The 21,583-nt window shown below is 35.9% G+C and overlaps 1 protein-coding gene and 1 long non-coding RNA gene across 2 annotated transcripts in view; one reads left to right on the top strand and one right to left on the bottom strand.

Annotated features, from left to right (window-relative positions):
* The window catches only part of LOC118766522, a 71,914-nt gene that overhangs the window by 34,738 nt on the left and 15,593 nt on the right, over positions 1-21,583 (bottom strand). Inside the window, exons 2-5 of the mRNA XM_036509927.1 lie at positions 18,114-18,282; positions 14,517-14,644; positions 5,809-6,817; positions 4,929-5,074 (exon numbers count right to left, since the gene is read on the bottom strand). Of these exons, the coding sequence (XP_036365820.1) occupies positions 4,929-5,074; positions 5,809-6,817; positions 14,517-14,644; positions 18,114-18,282 (1,452 nt within the window). The remainder of the gene's footprint in view (positions 1-4,928; positions 5,075-5,808; positions 6,818-14,516; positions 14,645-18,113; positions 18,283-21,583) is intronic.
* LOC118766524 lies at positions 477-19,837 on the top strand. The gene is made up of 4 exons (XR_005002460.1): positions 477-507; positions 5,278-5,285; positions 7,603-7,608; positions 19,320-19,837. It is a non-coding gene; the product is annotated as an uncharacterized LOC118766524 (long non-coding RNA).

Here is a 21,583-nt window from a genome sequence, read left to right as displayed (position 1 = left end):
GTTCGACTAAAGGCTGTATTCCAGCATATATATTCTTTTATTCTTTTACTTGTTTCAGTCATTTGACTGTGGCCATGCTGGAGCACTGCCTTAAAGGGTTTTTTAGTCAAGAAATCAACCCTAGAACTTATTCTTTATAAACTTACTTTATCAGTCTCTTGCCAAACTGTTACATTGCAAGGCTGTAAACACACCAACACTGGTTGTCAAGCAATGATAGGGGGAGAAACACAGACACAAAGGTACATGCACATAAATATATACATATTTATAAAGGCAACGAGCTTCATTCAGTTTCCGTTTCCACTCACAAGGTTTTGGTTGGCCTGTGGATATAGTTGAAGGCACTTGCCTAAGGTGCCATGCAGTGGGACTGAACCGGGAACCATGTGATTGGGAAACAAGCTTCTTACCACACAGCCATGTCTATATCATCCTCCTCCTCACCATCATCGTTTAACATCCATTTTCCATGCTGGCATGGGTTGGACAGTTTGACAGGAGCTGGTTAGACCAGGAGCTGGCAAGACCAGGAGCTGGCAAGGCCAGGAGCTGTCAAGGCCAGGAGCAGCACTAGGTTTTATAGTCTGTTTATACACCTAGATGCCCCTTCCTAATGTCAACCACTTTATAGAGTGTACTGGGTGTTTTTAACATGGTACCAACACACACACACACACACACACAATCTTCATCGTTGTTTTAATGTCCACTTATCCATGCTTGCATGAGTCAGACAGAGCTTATTGAGGCTGATTTTTCTACAACTGGATGCCCTTCCTGTCACCAACAGTTGGATTACTACCTCCGACTTGGAAGGGTATGTGTTTGCAATCCAGGAACAGGAAATATCAACCAAGTATCTGATACACAAAAGTGATACAGATGTGGGAAAAAAGTCGTAAAATGAGACAACCAATGCAGACTTTGTGGAGTTCACACTGGAGTTCACTCACATCATAAGCAGGTATCCGAAAATATCATTATAGTATTATCTACTGATGAGACATGATGTAGCTAAGATACTCTATAATGAAATCTGTCAGAAGGATAATCCTGAGGACAAAGAAATATGAACCTACAATATGGTAGAAGCCATAGCCACTCAATAAACAGGAATACTGGTGGAATGTCCCGGTGAAGATCTCAATAAGATAGAAGCACAACAGGCCTGATATAGTGATTTGGAAAAGAGAGGAGAAACTGTGCACAGTTGTGGAAATTAACTGCCCAGTGGATGTTAATATAAAGCTGAAGATCAGTAAAAAAGAGAATATCTACGCTGAATTATTGAGAAATTTACGGTTACTCTATCCAGATTATAAGTTCAGGTATATACCTGTAATTATTGGGGCCATGGGATTTTATAACTCACTGCCTAAATACCAATCTTGACAAATTAGGCTTCTCAAAACCAGAAAGGAGAAAGCTGATTCAAAGACTACAGATCCAAATCATCACTGGAACTGTAAAAATCTGTAAAACTTTCCAGAGGTTTATCATTTAAATATATATGAGCATATCTAGATATGTAACTATATGCATGAGAAGGCATACATAAAACACAGAAATCTGCACACAGGCATACATACATATGTACATACATACATACATACATACATACATACATACATACATACATACATACATACATACATACATACATACGTACATACATACACACATACATACAGATATACATATACATAAACATACATACATATACATGTTATATCTGTTATATGTACGTATATATATGCATGAATGAATGTATGAATGTATATATATATATATATATATAATTATATGAGAAAACCCATCAAGGTAAGTGAAATCATAGTCATGGTAGATATTGGTATCATGCAAATGGCACTTGTGCCCTCACAGTGGTTGGCACTAGGAAGGACATCCAGCCATAGAAACCATACCAAATTAGACTAGAGTCTGGTATAGTCCCTCAGCTTACTAGCCCTGGTCAAACCGTCCAATCCATACCAGCATGGTCAATGGACTTTAAATGATGATGATGATGATGATGATGATGATGATGATGGTAATGATGTAAAATCCAAGGATCCTGATGTAGAAAGTTAGTAAGCTTCAAGCAGTCCGTAGAAGGTATGAAAAACCAACTTCCAGGAACAATAGTTGTTTATTGGCAGAGAGGGGTGTAAATTTTTCCCTTATTGAAGTTTGATAAGCTGAAATAAGTTATTTTATAGTTCATGGTTAGCAACTGGGGTTGCTATGTATGCAAATAAAAATCTCAAATTTAGGAAATGGAGCAGGTAAAATCTAGATTACATATGTCTCATAGCTAGTAGAACCTTGGAAGTAGTAATTACTCGACAAAGAGTACACTACTAGCTGCACATCAAGCTGAAGACACCTTAGTTTAATAGAGGTTATATTGTCGTCAAGGGATCCCAAGTTAACTCACTGAAAGTTTCTCCTGTTTGATAAGTAGCTAGTGGAGTACCCCCTCGTTAAGTAATTTCTACTTCTCAGGTTCTGGACTTTACCTGCTCCATTCCCTCAATTTGGATATGTATATATATATATATTATATATATATATATATAAAGTTAATTGAGATTCAGTTGAATTAGGTACTTAAGTTGAAGCACCAAGTCAGTGCGGTATTATCTGCACAGCCCAAAGAGTAAGATGAATAAAATCAAAATAAGCAACAGGATATCAAGTAGTGATGCTATACAACCATTTCAAGTGGATCCACTTAATTGATCAATGCAATCATTACATCAATTTAAATGCAGTGCCATCTTCAACTGCTCAAATAAATAAATAGAATTTTAACTAGTTGGACACATTAATATAATTTTCCTCAAATATTTTAACAGAGCAAGAAGATGGAAGAAATTCATGTAGTCACTGTTGTAGTTAAGAACAGACAACACTTCCAAGGATTACATGAAGCCTATTGGAGTCATAATGTTGTAAAGGATTGTAATTCATTTCTAATTCATTTATCGCTTTATAAACTACTAAATCTAAGACTAGAAGAAAGACTGTGTCTATTATGAATAAAGGACAAGAGTCACTTGACAGCTCATGGCTAGGTATGGTCATAAATATTGTCATATGTATCCCTTTTCCTCAGAGAGGAAAGAAGACATTAGGAGTAGGCAATTGGATATAAAGTAACTGTCTATAAAAAGAGGCTGGGTAAGGGAAGACTTTAAATCATAATGTTAATTACCAGTTAAAGGGGCAAAACGCTGAGAAACCTAGGATGTTAATACAGAAAATTTTTTATTTTGGAGCACCATGGGTGATTGTTTATAAACAATATTGTTATGTTGTAGAAAAAATAAAGTTAGGATTTTCAAAAATAATATCATAACCAAAAAAGGTAAAATGTGCATATATATCAATTTTCAACATAAAAAAGGAAAAATTACTTAGAATCAGTTTAATATTCATTTGTGTACTTAATTATTTACTTAGGTGGGTTCTATAAAGATTGCTCAAGGCATTTACTTATGGAATAACTGGAAAGATAATAAACATGCTATCTATATATAAATATTTAAGCCATGAATCAGAAAAAAAAATAAAGATGTGTACAGATACACACACATTTATATATGAGCACACATACACATACACAAATATTTATACATTTATAAAGATACAATATAACCATCTCGCATAGACTTAAGTAACTGGAAAATATCTATTTAAGAACAAGAAAAATAACAATTTATAAGGGATAAGAAGTTAATAAGTTATGTGCTTATATGCATAAGAGGTTAATAGGTAAAGATATCAAAATAAGAAAACAAAATAATAATTTATAGAAAATAATAAGAAATACATATAACTTACATTTAAAGAAACAGGGGATTAAAATTTGAGGTAAGAGATAAAGGTAACTAAAAAAGAGGGGTAATAGGTATGAATGTAGTGAGGGTAGTTAAAGGTATTCAGACTGAAGAAATTTTATAAGTCGTAATGTTACAGTTACTTTGTATGTATAATTTTATAGTTTCTAGCGGGTATATAATTTAGTCAAAAGGAGACTTACTTTCATAAAGTCACTACAAATATACATAATATTCTCTTCCATCTTCTTGTGCTGTTAAAATATTTGAGGAAAATTCTATTTATGTGTCCAACTGGTTAAAATTCTATTTATTTATTTGTGCAGCTGAAGATGGCACTGCATTTAAATTGATGTAATGATTGCATTGTTCAATTAAATGCAACCGCTTGAAATGGCTGTACTGCATCACTACACGATATCCTGTTGCTTATTTTGATTTTATATATATATGTATGTATATATGTATGTATATGTATGTATGTATGTATGTATGTATGCATGTACCAGTATGGTGATTGCAAAGAGGAAAAATAGAACTCAAAATATGAGTATATGTATATTTTTATTAATATTTAGCAGAAGCAACAGAGTGACTCAGGGTCTGAGAGTTTCGTGATATATATATATATATATATATATATATATATATATATATTATATATATATATATATATATATATATATATATATATTTATATATGCATAATATACATATATATGCTTCACAAGAATATGAAATTCTTCTTTTTTTTTGAAATGGTGGATCTTGAAGCAGTAACACTATAAATAATAGTGCGTAAATATTGGGTTAAAAACCCATTTTTGATAAGAAAAAATTCGAAGGCTGCTGCTCATGGAACTCAAACTTACATCTCTTGTAAACATAACAAGCATACTCTCATTGTACCAAAGCAATCCTTTGAATTTCTCTATCCATTTTAGAAACTTTATTCTTACCAGCGAGCACTGTATGTTGTTGACATCATAAGAATTTATAAATTTTGAGAGAATGTGTCTCCAGGAGATGTAGGTTTGTGTCTAAAATTAAAGTTTGTATGATTTGAATTACACACTTATGTACCTGCAGATTCAGCTGACATATCACAGTTCATAAAAAGACGTCCAAATTGATAGATCATGTTGTTAAGATTATACATAAAATTATCAGATTCCTGGTTGCAGACTTTCTTCATTTCATGAGAGCAGTCTCTCATCTTTGACATTCCTCTGTAAATAAAGGTAAAAGAAAACAAAAATGAAAGTTTGGAATTACAAATTGTTAAATGAATAAATTTTTGCTTTTGTTCTTTACTTGTTTCAGTCACTGGACTGCAGCCATTGCTGGAGCATGACCTTGAAGGGTTAAGTCAAACAAACTCTTCCCCCACCCCCAGTATTTATTTTTCAAAATCTAGTACTTATTTTATGAGTCCCTTTTGTCAAACTGCTAAGTTATGTTGATGTAAACAAACCAACATTGGGTATCGCGAGGTGAAGGGAGTATATACAAACACAAACACACAAACACACAAACACACACACACACACACAATAACATATCGAACATAGGTACTATTTAATGTTTTATATACCATACACACATTTCAACCAATTACTGTCATAATTACACAACAGTTTTTGAATCATTATATAATGCTGCATTTCACCTCATCAGTGTTTAGCAACAAATGCAATGATTGTGTGTTGTATTTTACAGCACCTTTATTTGATATATATATATATACATGACAAGCTTCCATACAGTTTCTGTCTACCAAATTCACCCACAAGGGATTGGTGAGCCTATGGCTACAGCAGAAGACACTTTCACAATGTACCATGCAGTAGAACTGAACCTGGGCCAACTTGGTTGCAAAGAGAGCTTCTTAAGCACACAGCCATGTCTGCATCTAATGATAATAATAACTAAAGAACAGAGCGTATGAATAAGAAACACTTACCTGCAAATGTCTGTGCGATATCTTACATCATAGTTATAAAACGCCCAGTAATCTGGTCTACGTTCATTGGAATTATAGTAATTGTAACCATAGTTACGACCATCATAATCATAGTCTTGGTCATAGAACCTGTTACGATCATAATAGTTGTTCCGATAGTGGTTATTATAGAATGGTGTATTCCTGTTATTCTCCCAGTCCTTGTCTTGTTCATAGGTACCATGGATGTCAGGTTTTAGTTTCTCCGCTTCAGGCTGGGGCTGTTCCTTGTCAGGTTCTTCTCGAGTTTCACGGTTCAGTCGCTCGAAGTTTTGATTATAGTAGTCGTTGCTGAAAAGGTCTGATCTTTGGGAGTGACTTTTCTGCCATCCATCATGGTTGTATTTCTTGTTGTAATAGTTATCATCATTGTCATAGTAACTGTTGTCATACCAATGTCTTCTGTTGCCATCGTAGTCGTTGCCATCGTAGTTGTTGCGGCGATTGTTATCGTAATAGTTGTTCTTGTTATGCCAATTATATTTGTTCGCCCAGTAGTCACGGTTGTGGCCGGAATTATAGTCACGATTATGATCAAAGCCATTTCCAAAGTTACGTAGCCACTCGTGCATGTTGACATCATCATCATCATCATCGCTTTCATTTTTAACACCATCCTTTTTGGCTGCAGAAGTGACAGTTTCTGTTTTAGCCGGAGCAGTTGCATCAGCTTGGATTCCAGCTGTGCCAGTCTCAGAGAAAGGCGCATCAGGTTGCAATGCTTGGTCAGACCGATAGCCTTGACCTTGGTCATGAACTTGACCATCACCTTGCTTGTTAGGGTCATCCTCAAAATATCCCTGCCAATTGTAAGAGTTTGGATAGTTATGAAAGAAGTCACGATTGATATATTCATACTCATGTTCAAAGAAATTTCTGTGATTCAGTTCTGAAGTTGTGTAGCAGTGCCTTATTTTCTCTTGGACATTGTTCTTGTTTGATTTGAAGCATTTCTGGAATTTCTGGTAATCTACAAGTTTGGTGAGGAGAGTAGAATATAAAAGAAAAAAAAAGAAAAAGAAAAAGAAAAGAAACAGAACAAACACAGCAAAAAAAAAAAGGAAGAAAACAAACCAGACAATATAGAAAAAGAGATAAGAAAACACAGGACTGAATAACAAAACTGAAAATGAGGAACTGAATCAGGTTTAACCCTTTCGTGACCAACCTGCCTGAGAATTTCCTTGGTTTTATCATGCAAATTTCATGCGTTAAAGTGATATAAATTTAAACATTTCATCAAAATTTCAAGTTAATTTATGTTCCAAATATCAATTTAAAAATGGCAATGTTGCTTTTTTTAAATTCTTATTTTATTTTCAAAATTAATTGAAACAAAGGCAGGGTTTTGCCATAGAAATATGGTAACAAAAGGGTTAGGAGGAAATGAAATAGGTAGACGGGAAAGAAAAAACAGAATGGATAAGTAATGCGCATGCACACACACACACACAAATGTGTGTGTGTATCAATATGGCTTTGACTAGGAAACAGCTTTGCTTTGGAGCTTGTTACATTGAAAACGTGACTGTTAGAGTTTAATTATTTTTGTTAATGCTTTTTCGATGAACATTCTTATGTCCATTAAATTTTTCTAGACCCTCTTGATCTCATCTTCTGTATGAAGTGGTGGTAGTGACAACATATATAGGACGGGCAAGCAAAACTTTTGACAGGAATTTTTTGTAAACCTCATTTTTTTTTAATGTAGCATTGGTGTATTATAACAACTGTTTTTTTTAATCTTATTTTCAGTATTAGGTCTCATAGTAACAATTTAATTTGCTTTTTCATGTACAAGTCCAACTATATCAGCTAAAGTAGCAATGAGACAATACTTTGCTCATTTACTCAGCTCAGGAATTGATATCAAGCAAATTTCTGAGTTGGTTAATGTGTTAATGTCTCATTAAGCGCAGTTTACAACATCAAGAATAATTTGGATAACATCAAAAGCATTCAGAGGAAGCAAGGCATTGGAGGAACCAATAAAAAGTGAAATCCAGCATTCCTGAAGGCCCTCAAGTCTAACATTTTGAAGGATCCAACCACATCCACGAGGAAACTGGCAGTTGACATGGAAGTTGGTGCCAAGACTATAAGAAATTCTGTTCACTGTGATTTAGGCCTGAAATCCTCTGTGTCGCCTCCTAATCAATTCAATGAAGGCCAGGAGGCTTGAAAGGGCAAAGAAGTGTGTGGTCCTTTCTCAAGAGATCTGGATTCACTGTTAAAAATATTTTCTGATAAGAAAATCTTCACTGTGGATGCTGTTGTGAACAGATGAAATGATTTGTATATTGCTGAATCACCATCTCAAGTCAAGGGTGTCTTAAGCTTTGGCTTAAGGCTAATTACCCTGAAGGTAATTATATGTGGAATCAGGATGGGGCACTTGCTCATACAGTGAAAAAAGTGCAAACATTTTGCAAGAATAATTTTGCTGATTTTTGGCCCTTTGAATTTTGGCCCTCCTCCAGCCCAGATTTGAATCTGCTGAACTATTCAATTTGGAGCACTTTAGAGCAGTGTACCAACAGAACTTCTTATCCTAGAACTGGACATCTCAAGCAGGTTTTGAAGGAAGAATGGGCCAAATTATCTGCACATTTTATAATAAAGACCTGTGGCACATTCAGACTCCGTATCCAAATGGTGATAGAAAATAAAGGTGGACACATTGAGTAGAATCTCTATTATTGGCAGTTAATAACTTATGTATAAATAATTTTGCTATACATTGTCTCTTCCATGGACAATAAACCATTTCCAAATTCCATTTGGCTTTTCCAAATTTTGCTCCCCCCAACCTGAATGTGTGTGTGCATGTGTGTGTGTGTGCATGTGTGTGTGTGTGCATGTGTGTGTGTGTGCATGTGTGTGTGTGCATGTGTGTGTGTGTGTATGTGTGTGTGTGTGTGTATACATGCATAAAGAGAGACAAGTCAATGCTAAATACAGCAATATAATAATATTGGCAAATATTCTTATGAGAGGAAAAATATATAAAAATATATAGATTAAAATTACATGGGATTTATAAAATATGCATAAAAATATGATGTGAGAACATTTTAACAAATAGAGTTGAAGGTAATACAGGATATACATTCATGTAACATAAATTTTATTTTGATAAATTAATCAAAGAAATAGGGGAATACCCATGGCCTTTGCATGATTTCCCAGTCTCTTGAGATTGATGCGGTCAATGTTGAGTTAAAAACATTATATGAAATAAACTGTATTGGAAACAAAATATTTGGGTTTATGGTGAAATGATAATATAATAAAAGTAAATATATATAAAACAAAACAAAGTGCTAAGGGAGAAATAATTTTTAAAAAATTGATAATATAAGATATATTTTTAAAAAGAATTTTTCTTGAGCCGCAGGATTCACAAGGCCAGTTATCCAAGCTTGATGGCATAGAAGTGGTCAAGATCATATTACTACTCAACAAAATGCTGGTCTGTTGCTGGGTCCAAGGTTGGCTATCTTGAGGGGAGGAGACAAGTTAAATACGTTGACGCCAGTACTTCACTGGTACTTTATTTTATCAATCCAAAAGAGATGAAAGGCAAAGTTGGTGTTGGCAGGGTTTGAACCCAGAATGTAAAGCACCAGAAGAAATGCCACCAAGCATTTTGTCTGACATGCTAACAATTCTGCCAGCTTTCTAACAATTCTGCCAGCTTGCTAACAATTCTGCCAGCTTTCTAACAATTCTGCCAGCTTGCTAACAATTCTGCCAGCTTTCTAACAATTCTGCCAGCTTTCTAACAATTCTATCAGCTTGCTAACAATTCTGTAAGCTTGCTAACAATTCTGCCAGCTTTCTAACAATTCTGTCAGCTTGCTAACAATTCTGCCAGCTTGCTAACAATTCTGCCAGCTTGCTAACAATTCTGCCAGCATGCTGACAATTCTGTCAGCTTGCTAACAATTCTGTCAGCTTGCTAACAAGTCTGCCAGCATGCTGACAATTCTGTCAGCTTGCTAACAATTCTGCCAGCTTTATTATACAATAAATACTGATATACAAGATTTTTATTTATTTAATTATGCAAACAATAATCAAAATTAAGTTTAGCAAATGAATTCTTTCTCAGAATCTGTACCTGTACGATTTTCTTTTTTTTTTTTGTTGGGTGAGGAAAATTCTTTGTTTCCTCTCTTTTGGTTTCTATCACTTGATATGTTGCAATGAGTCTGTTTTGTACACATCCACAAGTTGTTGACTCGGTACTGTGAGAAGGGGAATTTGGCAAGTCAACAACATGTGGATGTGTGCACCACACACAAAAACTCCAAAGTATCAGGAAGGAAACAGGTGTTGAAGACAATAGTTGTAAAAAAATATATAAGCATGGTTATCAAAAAAAAAAAATCATGATTCAATATTATTATATTCATTTATTAATCAATACTGTTGATGGAATGATGGATTGATTAATGGATTGGATCATTAAACACCATTTTATATTTTCTTGTTGTTAATTTACACTTTGATGTTTTTTTGGTTTTTTGGTTTGTCACAGAGAATTCCACACCAATCAATAAGAGTCATATTCTTACCTGAATACAGATCTTGCAACTGACACATGCATAATTGTTAAAGATGAGAAAACTACGGGAATTAAAAACATAACAGTAAACTACTATAAAAGCACATAGAATTTGTGTGTGTGTATATATATATATATATATGTATATATGAATGTTAAATGTTTTTGTATATATGTGTGTGCATATATTTATGTATATATATATATATATATATATATGGAAAATGTACCTCCACCAACTACTCTGCCTATATATCTGCACTTGCCTTTCAATGCTGCTTATGCCATAAGATCTGAAAATCTAATTGAAGGTTTCTAAAGACATTTTAAGATTCACAAAGATCAGAACTAAACTGCAGCTCTTTATGGTCCAAAGCAGATATGCAATCTATGTGGGTGTCTTTTCAATACGTTGTCTGGTTTAAAAAGCCACATCAGACCCCATGATGTAAGTACAAGAGGTAGTCAGACTCTGCATAAGGAGTCGATGACCACCATGTGTATATATATATATATATATATATATATATATATGCATTGGAGGCGACTCCTGGTCATCAGCGTCACTCGAGTTCATTACAGATTTCTCATAAGACACATGCCTGCTCGAAGAATTTCACATTTTTCTGAAATATTTCTAACCTCAAATAGCTTATTTGTTTTATATCTAGCACTATGTCTTTCTCTATTTCTTAGTTAAGGGTTAAAATAAAGCAATCCTGCAAAACACAACTGATCTTTGCACACAGACACACAGAACAACAGCAATCAAATAACGACATCAGAGTGCACAACAAGCATCAGACTATCGCCTGTACTGTTGACAATAGATGCCAGTTAGTCTTTTACACCTACCAGGCTCGTTCGTATTAGCCCGAGTTGCTGGATAATTTTTCATTCCTTTAAGAATATTGTAGAACGGAAACTGTTCATATATTGGAATTTAAATCCTAATCTCTATAGAAATTTATTGTTTCAAGAAAAAATTGAATTTGAATTACTTTTAATTTTTACGATTATAGATAACAACTCAGGCTGTAACTTCTGGGCCCGAGTCAGGCTGTAACTTCTGAGCCTGAGTCAGGCTGTAACTTCTGAGCCTGAGTCAGGCTGTAACTTCTGAGCCTGAGTCAGGCTGTAACTTCTGAGCCTGAGTCAGGCTGTAACTTCTGAGCCTGAGTCAGGCTGTAACTTCTGAGCCTGAGTCAGGCTGTAACTTCTGAGCCTGAGTCAGGCTGTAACTTCTGAGCCTGAGTCAGGCTGTAACTTCTGGGCCCGAGTCAGGCTGTAACTTCTGAGCCTGAGTCAGGCTGTAACTTCTGAGCCTGAGTCAGCTGTAACTTCTGGCCTGAGTCAGGCTGTAACTTCTGACCTGAGTCAGGCTGTAACTTCTGAGCCTGAGTCAGGCTGTAACTTCTGAGCCTGAGTCAGGCTGTAACTTCTGAGCCTGAGTCAGGCTGTAACTTCTGAGCCTGAGTCAGGCTGTAACTTCTGAGCCTGAGTCAGGCTGTAACTTCTGAGCCTGAGTCAGGCTGTAACTTCTGGGCCCGAGTCAGGCTGTAACTTCTGAGCCTGAGTCAGGCTGTAACTTCTGAGCCTGAGTCAGGCTGTAACTTCTGAGCCTGAGTCAGGTGCATGTGAACGATGTCAAGAGAATGTCTGCTACAAATATTTTTTGACACAGGGCACCTCTAAGATGACAACCAGATGCTGAACGCAAATAAATGAACTGTGACCAGGCTCAATAAAAGGAGCTCATGTTATTGGCTGAAATTACATAATTGAAGTCAGTGTTGACAGAAATTAAATCATAACACCTTGATTGAGTTAGCTTCCCTATTGCGCTTGAAGGTTTCCAGAATCATTCCTCTGCAGCAGTTGAATTGGCAAAAAAGAAAATTCTTGGCTATGTTGTCTGTTGTTTAAATTCATTTTGTTTTCTGGCCTGAAGTTACATCTTTGTATCTGAGACCTTTGGGCTCAAAATGTCAATTGGTTAAAATGTCATTTGCTTTATGGAAGAAAGAACAAGAGAGAGAGAAAGGTGGGGAAGAGGATGTGAGAGAGAGGGAGAGGAAGAAAGAGAGAAGGAAAGAGAGAGAGAGAGAAACTGACTGAGAAAAATTCTTTACATTGTTACAACTTCTCTTATAAAGTCTCATATTGTCGGTATTTCCTACTCATTCTTTCTCAAAATATAAAATTACTAAGACAATCACATCTTGTCAGAAAGCTATGGAAGATACTTAGATTTCATAAACATACATAAATAAGTAGATAGATAGATAGATAGATAGATAGATAGATAGATAGATAGATAGATAGATAGATAGATAGATAGATAGATAGATAGAGAGATAGATAGATAGATAAACATAACTGTATTTATTCATGTATTAGTCACATCCCTAATTTAGTGGTGGATCTTGGAACCTGAATTTTTTCCCTTCACAGTTTTTGCTCTGCTCTGTATATAAGTTGCATCCCAGCTTCTTTGGTTAAAATGAAGTATAAAATAGTGATAGTGTGACTTATACATAAGTACGTATGGTATGTGTGTGTCTGTATGAAAGTCTCTTCTATTTTTTCTGATTATTATAAATCTTTAGGATGTAGTTGACACAGACAAATGCATGCATGCATGTATGTATGTATGTATGTATGTATGTATGTATGTATGTATGTATGCATGCATGCATGCATGTATGTATGTATGCATGCATGTATGTATGTATGTATGCATGCATGTATGTATGCATGTATGAATGTATGTATGTATGTATGTATGTATGCATGCATGCATGCATGTATGTATGTATGTATGTATGTATGTATGTATGTATGTATGCATGTATGTATGTATGCATGCATGCATGTATGTATGTATGTATGTATGTATGTATGTATGTATGTATGTATGTATGTATGTATGAATGTATGTATGTATGTATGTATGTATGCATGCATGCATGCATTCATGTATGTATGTATGTATGTATGTATGCATGCATGTATGCATGCATGTACGTATGTATGTATGTAGGTATGTATGTATGTATGTATGTATGTATGTATGTATGTATGTATGTATGTATGTATGTATGTGTAGCGGTAGCTGATATCCTCACTGTTTGAGAGACACAGCAGGAATGATCTCAATGAGATTACAGCCATCTTTGGCTGGGTTGTTCCTGTTGTGTCCACTGATCTGATTGGTTGACATGTGGCGCGGTTTGTCTCTACTTTATTTCGTGCCACTGTCCAAAGCCAACTAATCACGGCTCCTGTTGTGTCTCTCAAACAGTGAGGATATCAGCTACCGCTACATATGTATGTATATATGTATATATGTATGTATGTATGTATGCATGTATGTACGTATGTATGTATATATGGTGAGAATTTACAGTTAGGTATATTTGAAGAAGGAAAAGAATGACTTCACTGGTAGTCCTAATCAATTTAATTTTCTAATAATATAATTTGACAGTTTGGCTTGTAGATCTAGAACTGAAAAATTTATATTATATTATTAGAAAATCAAATTGATTAGAACTACCTTTTTCAAATATATATACATATGTGCATATAAAGATTACAGCGAATGGAAAATCCAAAGTTTTGGATAGAATTCTTCAAATAAAAGTTGAAAGGAGAGGAATTAATGGGACACAGCAGCGTAAAATAAGACTTTGCTGCCTTTCATTAATTTTTCGCCTTTCAAATTTTCTCTGAAGAAGGACTCTGTCTGAAACGTTGGATTTTCCATTCCTCACTGCAGGTTCATTGGACGCTTTGTATCATTTTTACTTTATAATATCAGTCTTGCTAATGCAGACCAACACTCACCTCTTTAGAGAATGTCAGATCATATGCATGTGTGTGAGTGTGTGTGTGTGTGTGTGTGTGTGTGTGTGTGTGTGTGTGTGTGTGTGTGTGTGCGTGCGTGTGTGTGTGTGTGTGTGTGTGTGTGTGTGTGTGTGTGTGTGTGTGTGTGTATGGATGCACATATCATCAACGGTATTAGACAGCAAGTATGGATTAGTTAGATAAGACTGAAAAGAGCAAGTCTTGAGATCTTGCCCATTAGCATAAATACCTTTCCATCCGTTGTAGCAGAAGTAATGAAAGCTTGTGTTCAGTTGTTTCAAAGCACTCTGTCTAGTTGTCTGACCACAAGAACCTTCAATTCTGTCCATGCAATATACAATATCAGTCTGCAAGACCCTACATTAAAACATTGCAAAAATATTCTTTCAATGCTTAGAATGGTAGTTTTAATTTTGAAATTATTAGGTTGTCAAGAAAGTTCTTGCATTTTTTAACCTTTAAATTCAGATGCACATATCTCAGCTCAAACAAAACTTTATTAATCAAAATAAACACCATCAGAATCAACACAATTTTGCCAATGCGAAACAAGTTTATTTATGCCAGTAGCGTAAAAATCCTGCGTTCTGGAGGCGATGAAATCATTGAAGGTGTGTTTGGCATCGTCTTGGATTTTGAAGCATTTCTGACGCAGGAAGTTGTTGAGATGCTTGAAAAAGTGGTAGTTGGTAGGCGAGAGGTTTGATGAGTGTGGCGGATGAGGCAGAGTTTCGTAGCCCAATTCGTTCAACTTCTGCAGTATCAGTTGTGCAACATGGGGCTGAGTGTTGTGGAAAAGAATTGGTCCTTTTCTATTGACCGATGCTGGCTATTGTCAGAGTTTCTTATGCATTTCATCCATTTACTGACAGTACTTCTCCACCGTAATGGTTTTGCCTGGATCCAAAAAGCTGTGATGGATGAGACCAGCCGCAAGCCACCAAGCAGTCACCATGGCCTTCTTTTGGTGCAACTTTGGCTTCGAGAAGTGCCGTGGAGCTTCGTCCAACCACTGAGCTGAGCATCGCCAGTTGTCGTAAAGAATCCACTTTTCATCGCAAGTCACAATCCAGTTGAGAAATGGGTCATTCTTGTTGTGTAAAAGTAGGGAAGACAATGCTTCAAAACAGGGTTTTTGTTTTGGCTGTTGTTCAATTCGTGCAGCATCCATTTTTCAAGTATTTTTGTTTTTTCAATCTCTTTCAAGTGGTTGGAAATTGTTGTATACATTACGCCTAATTCAGAAGCAAGCTCTATAACAGTTGTGCATGGATTGACTTCGACTAAGGCTCTTAGTTGATTGTTGCCAACATCTGATGGCCGACCACTATGCTTATCATCTTCAAGACTTTCGTCACTGCTATGAAATTTCTTGAATCACCATCGAGCTGTACATTCATTAGTGGTTCCTGGGCCAAACGCATCGTTGATATCATGAGCTGTTTCAGCAGCTTTTCGGCCTAGCTTGAACTAGAATAAGAAAATTGTGCAAATTTGCTTTTTGTCCATGTTGTATTCAACATTCCGGAAAAAATGGTCTAATTATTCAAACTATGTTGGCATAGGTAAGACTGTTTGACTGGAGCTGGTAAACCGGAGAGTTGCACCAGACTCTGCTCTGTTTTGGCTTGGTTTCTCCAGCTAGATACCCTTCCCTACTCCAACCACTGTACAGAGTGCACTGGGTATACTTTACATGTCACCAGCCTGAGTGCCTTTTGCATATTACTGGCACAGGTGCCTTTTATGTGTCACCGTCACTGGTCACGCCCACGATTTCACTTAGCTTGATGTATCTTCTCAAGCACAGCAAATCACCAGTATGTATGTATGCATGTGTGTGTGTGTGTGTGCACGTGTGTGTGTGTGTGTGTATTTGTGTGTCTCCTTGTCTTGACATCATGTGCTGCTTGTAAACAAGCATCACTGTCATACAAGCAGTGTTGTTCCTTTCAAGTCTTCTGTGAAAAATATCTTTGGCCATGGGAAAATATTACCTTGCTGGGAAATAGGTGATGGTTGGCCACAGGAAGAGCATCCAGCCATACAAAATCAGCCACAACAAATTCTGTCCAACTCATGCAAACAAGGAAAAGTGGACATAAAATGATGATGAGGTTTTAGATATTTGGATATTTCTCAAGATAAGTTATGTTAGAATCTTTGAACAGTTTCGGAATTATTTATCACATGTTGTTATCTTTCAGGGAAGTGTGGGGCTTATGGTAGGGTTGGAGTTGGGGGTGGCATGAAGTCAGAACTTATCATTGTAGGTAAGATGGCAGAGAGAGCAGGACATTGAAATTCTTCATTGGAAATGTAGGATCACCACATATTTCTCTTTTACAAATGCAACATGAACATCACCACCACCACCAATACCACACCACCACCACCACCACCACCACCACCACCACCAATACCACCACCACCACCACCGCCGCATCCGCCGCCGCATCCGCCGCCACCACCGCCGCCACCACCACCACCACCAATACCACCACCACCACCACCACCACCACCATCATCATCATCATTTAGCTGTTGTTATCTTACACCATGGATTTGACAATGATGGGCACCCCATTCATGGTGAAATTTGTCAAACCATCCATGGTTGCGAACAGATGTTGACTGTATCTTCTCATTAAGCTCGCTAATTGTCCTCTTCATACTCTAAGGATTATTTGATGTGTTTGATGTTTACATAGCAAGACATTCCAACCAATGACCAAATGACTGACAGATAGCAACCTTCTTCATCATCATCATCATCATCATCATCATCATTTTAACATTCATTTTTTTCTATACTAACATGAGTAGACAGAATTTGTCGAAGCATATTTTCTACGGCTGGATGCTCTTTCTGTCACTAACCCACGCCTATTTCTAAGCAAGTTAATATTTCCCTGTGGCCAGACATGTTTTCATGGGAGACTGGAAAGGGATGACACCATCTGTATGACAGCGATGCTTGTTTACAACTATCATGTGATGGCAAGATAAAGAAATGCACACACACACATAAACACAGAGGTAAATATATGATGGGCTTTTTTCAGTTTCCATCTACTAAATTCACTCAAAAAGGCTTTGTTTGGTTCAGGGTTGTAGTTGAAGACACTTGCCCAATGTGCCAAATTGTGGGACTGAACCCAAAACCACATGGTTGGAAAGTGGACTTCTTAACCCCTCAGACTTGCCTTCATTTATTCTTCATAATATTGGTTCCAAATTTTGGCACAAGGCCAGAAATTTTGAGGTGAGTGGGTAAGTCAATTACATCGACCTCAGTACCCAACTGGTATTTATTTTATCAACCCCTAAAGAATGAAAGGTAAAGTTGACCCTGGTGGAATTTGAACTCAGAACATAAAGACAGATGAAATGCCGCCGAGCTTTTCATCTGGCATGCTAACAATTCTGCCAGCTCACCCATTTCTTTATTAGCCATAATATTCCTTTCCACTCTAGGCACAAAGCCTGAAATTTTGGGGGAGGGTGCCAGTCGATTTGATTGACCCCAGTACACAACGAGTACTTAATTTATCGACCCTGAAAAGATGAAAGGCAAAGTCGACCTTGGTGGAATTTGAACTCAGAATCTAAAGACAGACGAAATACCGCTAAGCATGCTAAAAATTCTGCCAGTTCACCATTTTGTTTATTAACCAGGATATTAAAACAAATATTTTTTTGACATTTCTCAAAGATTAATATAATCATTTCAATTTTTTGGTTTCATTTCATTTGATTTTTGTGTGTGTGTAATTCAAGAATTAATTGAAAAGATTAAAAAATGAAAAATAAATGGAAAACTTACTGGCACATATTATCAAAATCTTGTTTGTTGAATTGCAGGTGAGAAGTTCGTCTGAGACGATGGTACTGCTGTTTCATAGTCTGGTAAGCTGGATAGAAACAGCTCATCATTGACTGTGTGATACAGGTCCCCATGGTGGTAGTGGACTGTTCCATACTATGGCCACAGACTGCAAGGAAGCAATATATATATACATGATGTGTGTGTATAATGTATAATGTATGCAAATGAATTAATGCTTATAAAAATGAAAATGTTTCCAACGTCGCTAAATGTAAGAAAGAGAAATATGTATATATAATTATACTTGCAAACATATATGCATAAATATATACATACACACACACACACACACACACACACACACACACACACACATATACATACATACATACATACATACATACATACATACATACATACATACACACATATGGATATACATATGTAAATACATACATATATATATATATTTGTACATACATATGGATGTACATATGTACATACATACATATATATATTATATATGTACATACATACATATATACATATTATATATATATATATATATATATATATATATATATACATATATATATATATATATATATATATATATATTGCAATGTGTGTATATATGTATGTATATATATATCATCATCATCATCATCATCATTTAGTGTCCGCTTTCCATGCTAGCATGGGTTGGACGGGTCAACTGGGGTCTGTGAAGCTGGAAGGCTTCGTCAGGCCCAGCCAGATCTGACTGGGCCTGACGAAGCCTTCCAGCTTCACAGACCCCAGTTGACCCGTCCAACCCATGCTAGCATGGAAAGCGGACGTTAAATGATGATGATGATGATGATGATATATATGTACATACATATATACACACATTGCAAGAAGCAGCCAGGTTTCTTTCTTTAACATTTTACATTCTTCAAACAGCTCAAGGGAATGTGTGAACAATAAAATAGGAATTTTGAAAGAAGTTTCTATAAAACTAGTTTCTAAACATCAAATGGCTATGGGGATCCACCAGAATGAAATAGAAATCAAAGGTGTGTATAGAAAGAAAAATGGTTGAGAAATCCTGATGTAGAGCAAGCGAGGACAACCTTTATCAAAAAGTGGGCAACAAAGGACATGGGCTCATCATCAAGCAGGCCCCGCTACTAAAGAATATTCAAGGTAATTTATCATTAGACATGCCATTCAAAAGTCTTGTGGGTCACATTTTGCCTATGACTGATATGAAGGTTCATTGATTTGCCCATTGTTGTTGTTATTTTGCTTTTGTAATCTTTGTTCTTGTTGGCACCATTAGCCTTAAAAGATTACACCGCATTGCATTATAATGACCTTTCCTATTGATTCTTGGTACGAACTGATATAAACTGTATGGACCTATTTTCGACTCATTGTTCTCTACTTGTTATTTCAACAAATAATAACAGAATTCTTTGTTGTTTCAACAAATGAAGAACATAGAACTCTGTAATCATTCCTGACAATTACTTCTCAACCAATTTGCTTCTCCAATGTCCATTTTTACTTCTTAGCTTTAATGTTTTTTTCGGAGTTTTTTTTTTGTTTCGTTTTTTGAATTCAAACTTGGCAGATGTTTCGTTAATGGCTAAATTGAGACATAATTAAGTATTTATCTAGTGTTCTTTGTTATTTTGTAGACAAGCAGTCTTCAAGAACTATTATCACCTCTTCAAATACTGTTCTACAAAATAAAATATCTTGTGTTAACATTTGTCTGTACATATATATATATATATATATATATATATATATATACATAGGTGTACTTATAAATATCTGTGTGTATGTATGTATGTGTGTATGTACATGTGTGTGTATGCATCGGTATATGCATGTGTGTATGCATGTGTATGTATCCTTATATATACATGCACACATTTGTAAAAATGTGTGAGTAGATGTGGATATGTGTATGTATGATTAAATGTTTGCCTATATGTATATATATATATGTATACACACATACATGCACACACATGCACACACACACATGCACACTCACATACATACACACAGAGGCATGGGTTTGCAGTTAAGAAACTTGCTTTGGATTTATGAGGTCTTGGGTTCAGTCCTACTATGCAACACCTTGAGCAAGTATTTTCTACAATAACTCCAGGCCAACCAATGCCTTGTGAGTGGATTTGGTATGTATATATGTATATGTATATATATATAATATATATATAATATATATATAATATATATATATATATATATATATATATATATATATAGATATATATATATATACATAGGTGTACTTATAAATATCTGTGTGTATGTATGTATGTGTGTATGTACATGTGTGTGTATGCATCGGTATATGCATGTGTGTATGCATGTGTATGTATCCTTATATATACATGCACACATTTGTAAAAATGTGTGAGTAGATGTGGATATGTGTATGTATGATTAAATGTTTGCCTATATGTATATATATATATGTATAACACACATACATGCACACACATGCACACACACACATGCACACTCACATACATACACACAGAGGCATGGGTTTGCAGTTAAGAAACTTGCTTTGGATTTATGAGGTCTTGGTTCAGTCCTACTATGCAACACCTTGAGCAAGTATTTTCTACAATAACTCCAGGCCAACCAATGCCTTGTGAGTGGATTTGGTATGTATATATGTATATGTATATTATATATATATATATATATATATATATATATATATATATATTATATATATATATATATATATATATATATATATACACATATACATATATACATACATACACACACATATATATATCATCATCATCATAATGGTTTAACATCCGTTTTCTGTGCTAGCACGGGTTGGATAGTTCGACTGGGGTCTGGGAAGCCAGAAGGCTGCACCAGGCTCCAGTCTGATCTGATAGTGTTTCTACAGCTAGATGCCCTTCCTAACGCCAACCACTCTGTGAGTGCAGTGGGTGCTTTTTACGTGCCACCAGCACAGGTAACATGACTATAATTTCCATTTGATATTTATTTTGATGTTGATGTACTTGACTCAATAGGTCTCCTCAAGCACAGCAGGTCACCCTACGATCCAAGGTAAGCACAGCAGGTCGTTCTGCAATCCAAGGTACTTTGGATGGGCTGGGGCTGCTATGCGAAACTGGTGCGGGAAACAGCCATGAACTCACTTTATTTGTCGGGTCTTCGCAGTCACAGCATATCTCCAGAGATCTCTGTCTTTCGTCATTGCCTCTGTGAGACCTAATGTCATGCTTGACCACCTCATCCCATGTCTTCCTGGGTCTACCTCTCCCCTGGATTCCTTCAACTGTTTGGGAGTGGCTCTTCTTCACACATCTCTCCTCATCCATCCTTTGTACATAACCATACTAGTGCAAACGTTTCTCTTGCACACCACATCCAATGCTTCTTATGTCCAA

The sequence above is a fragment of the Octopus sinensis genome, linkage group LG16, assembly GCF_006345805.1.
Source record: "Octopus sinensis linkage group LG16, ASM634580v1, whole genome shotgun sequence".
In the NCBI taxonomy this organism is placed as follows: domain Eukaryota; kingdom Metazoa; phylum Mollusca; class Cephalopoda; order Octopoda; family Octopodidae; genus Octopus; species Octopus sinensis.
Note: the sequence above shows the minus strand (reverse complement) of the source record. Positions and strands in the feature narration are given on the sequence as shown.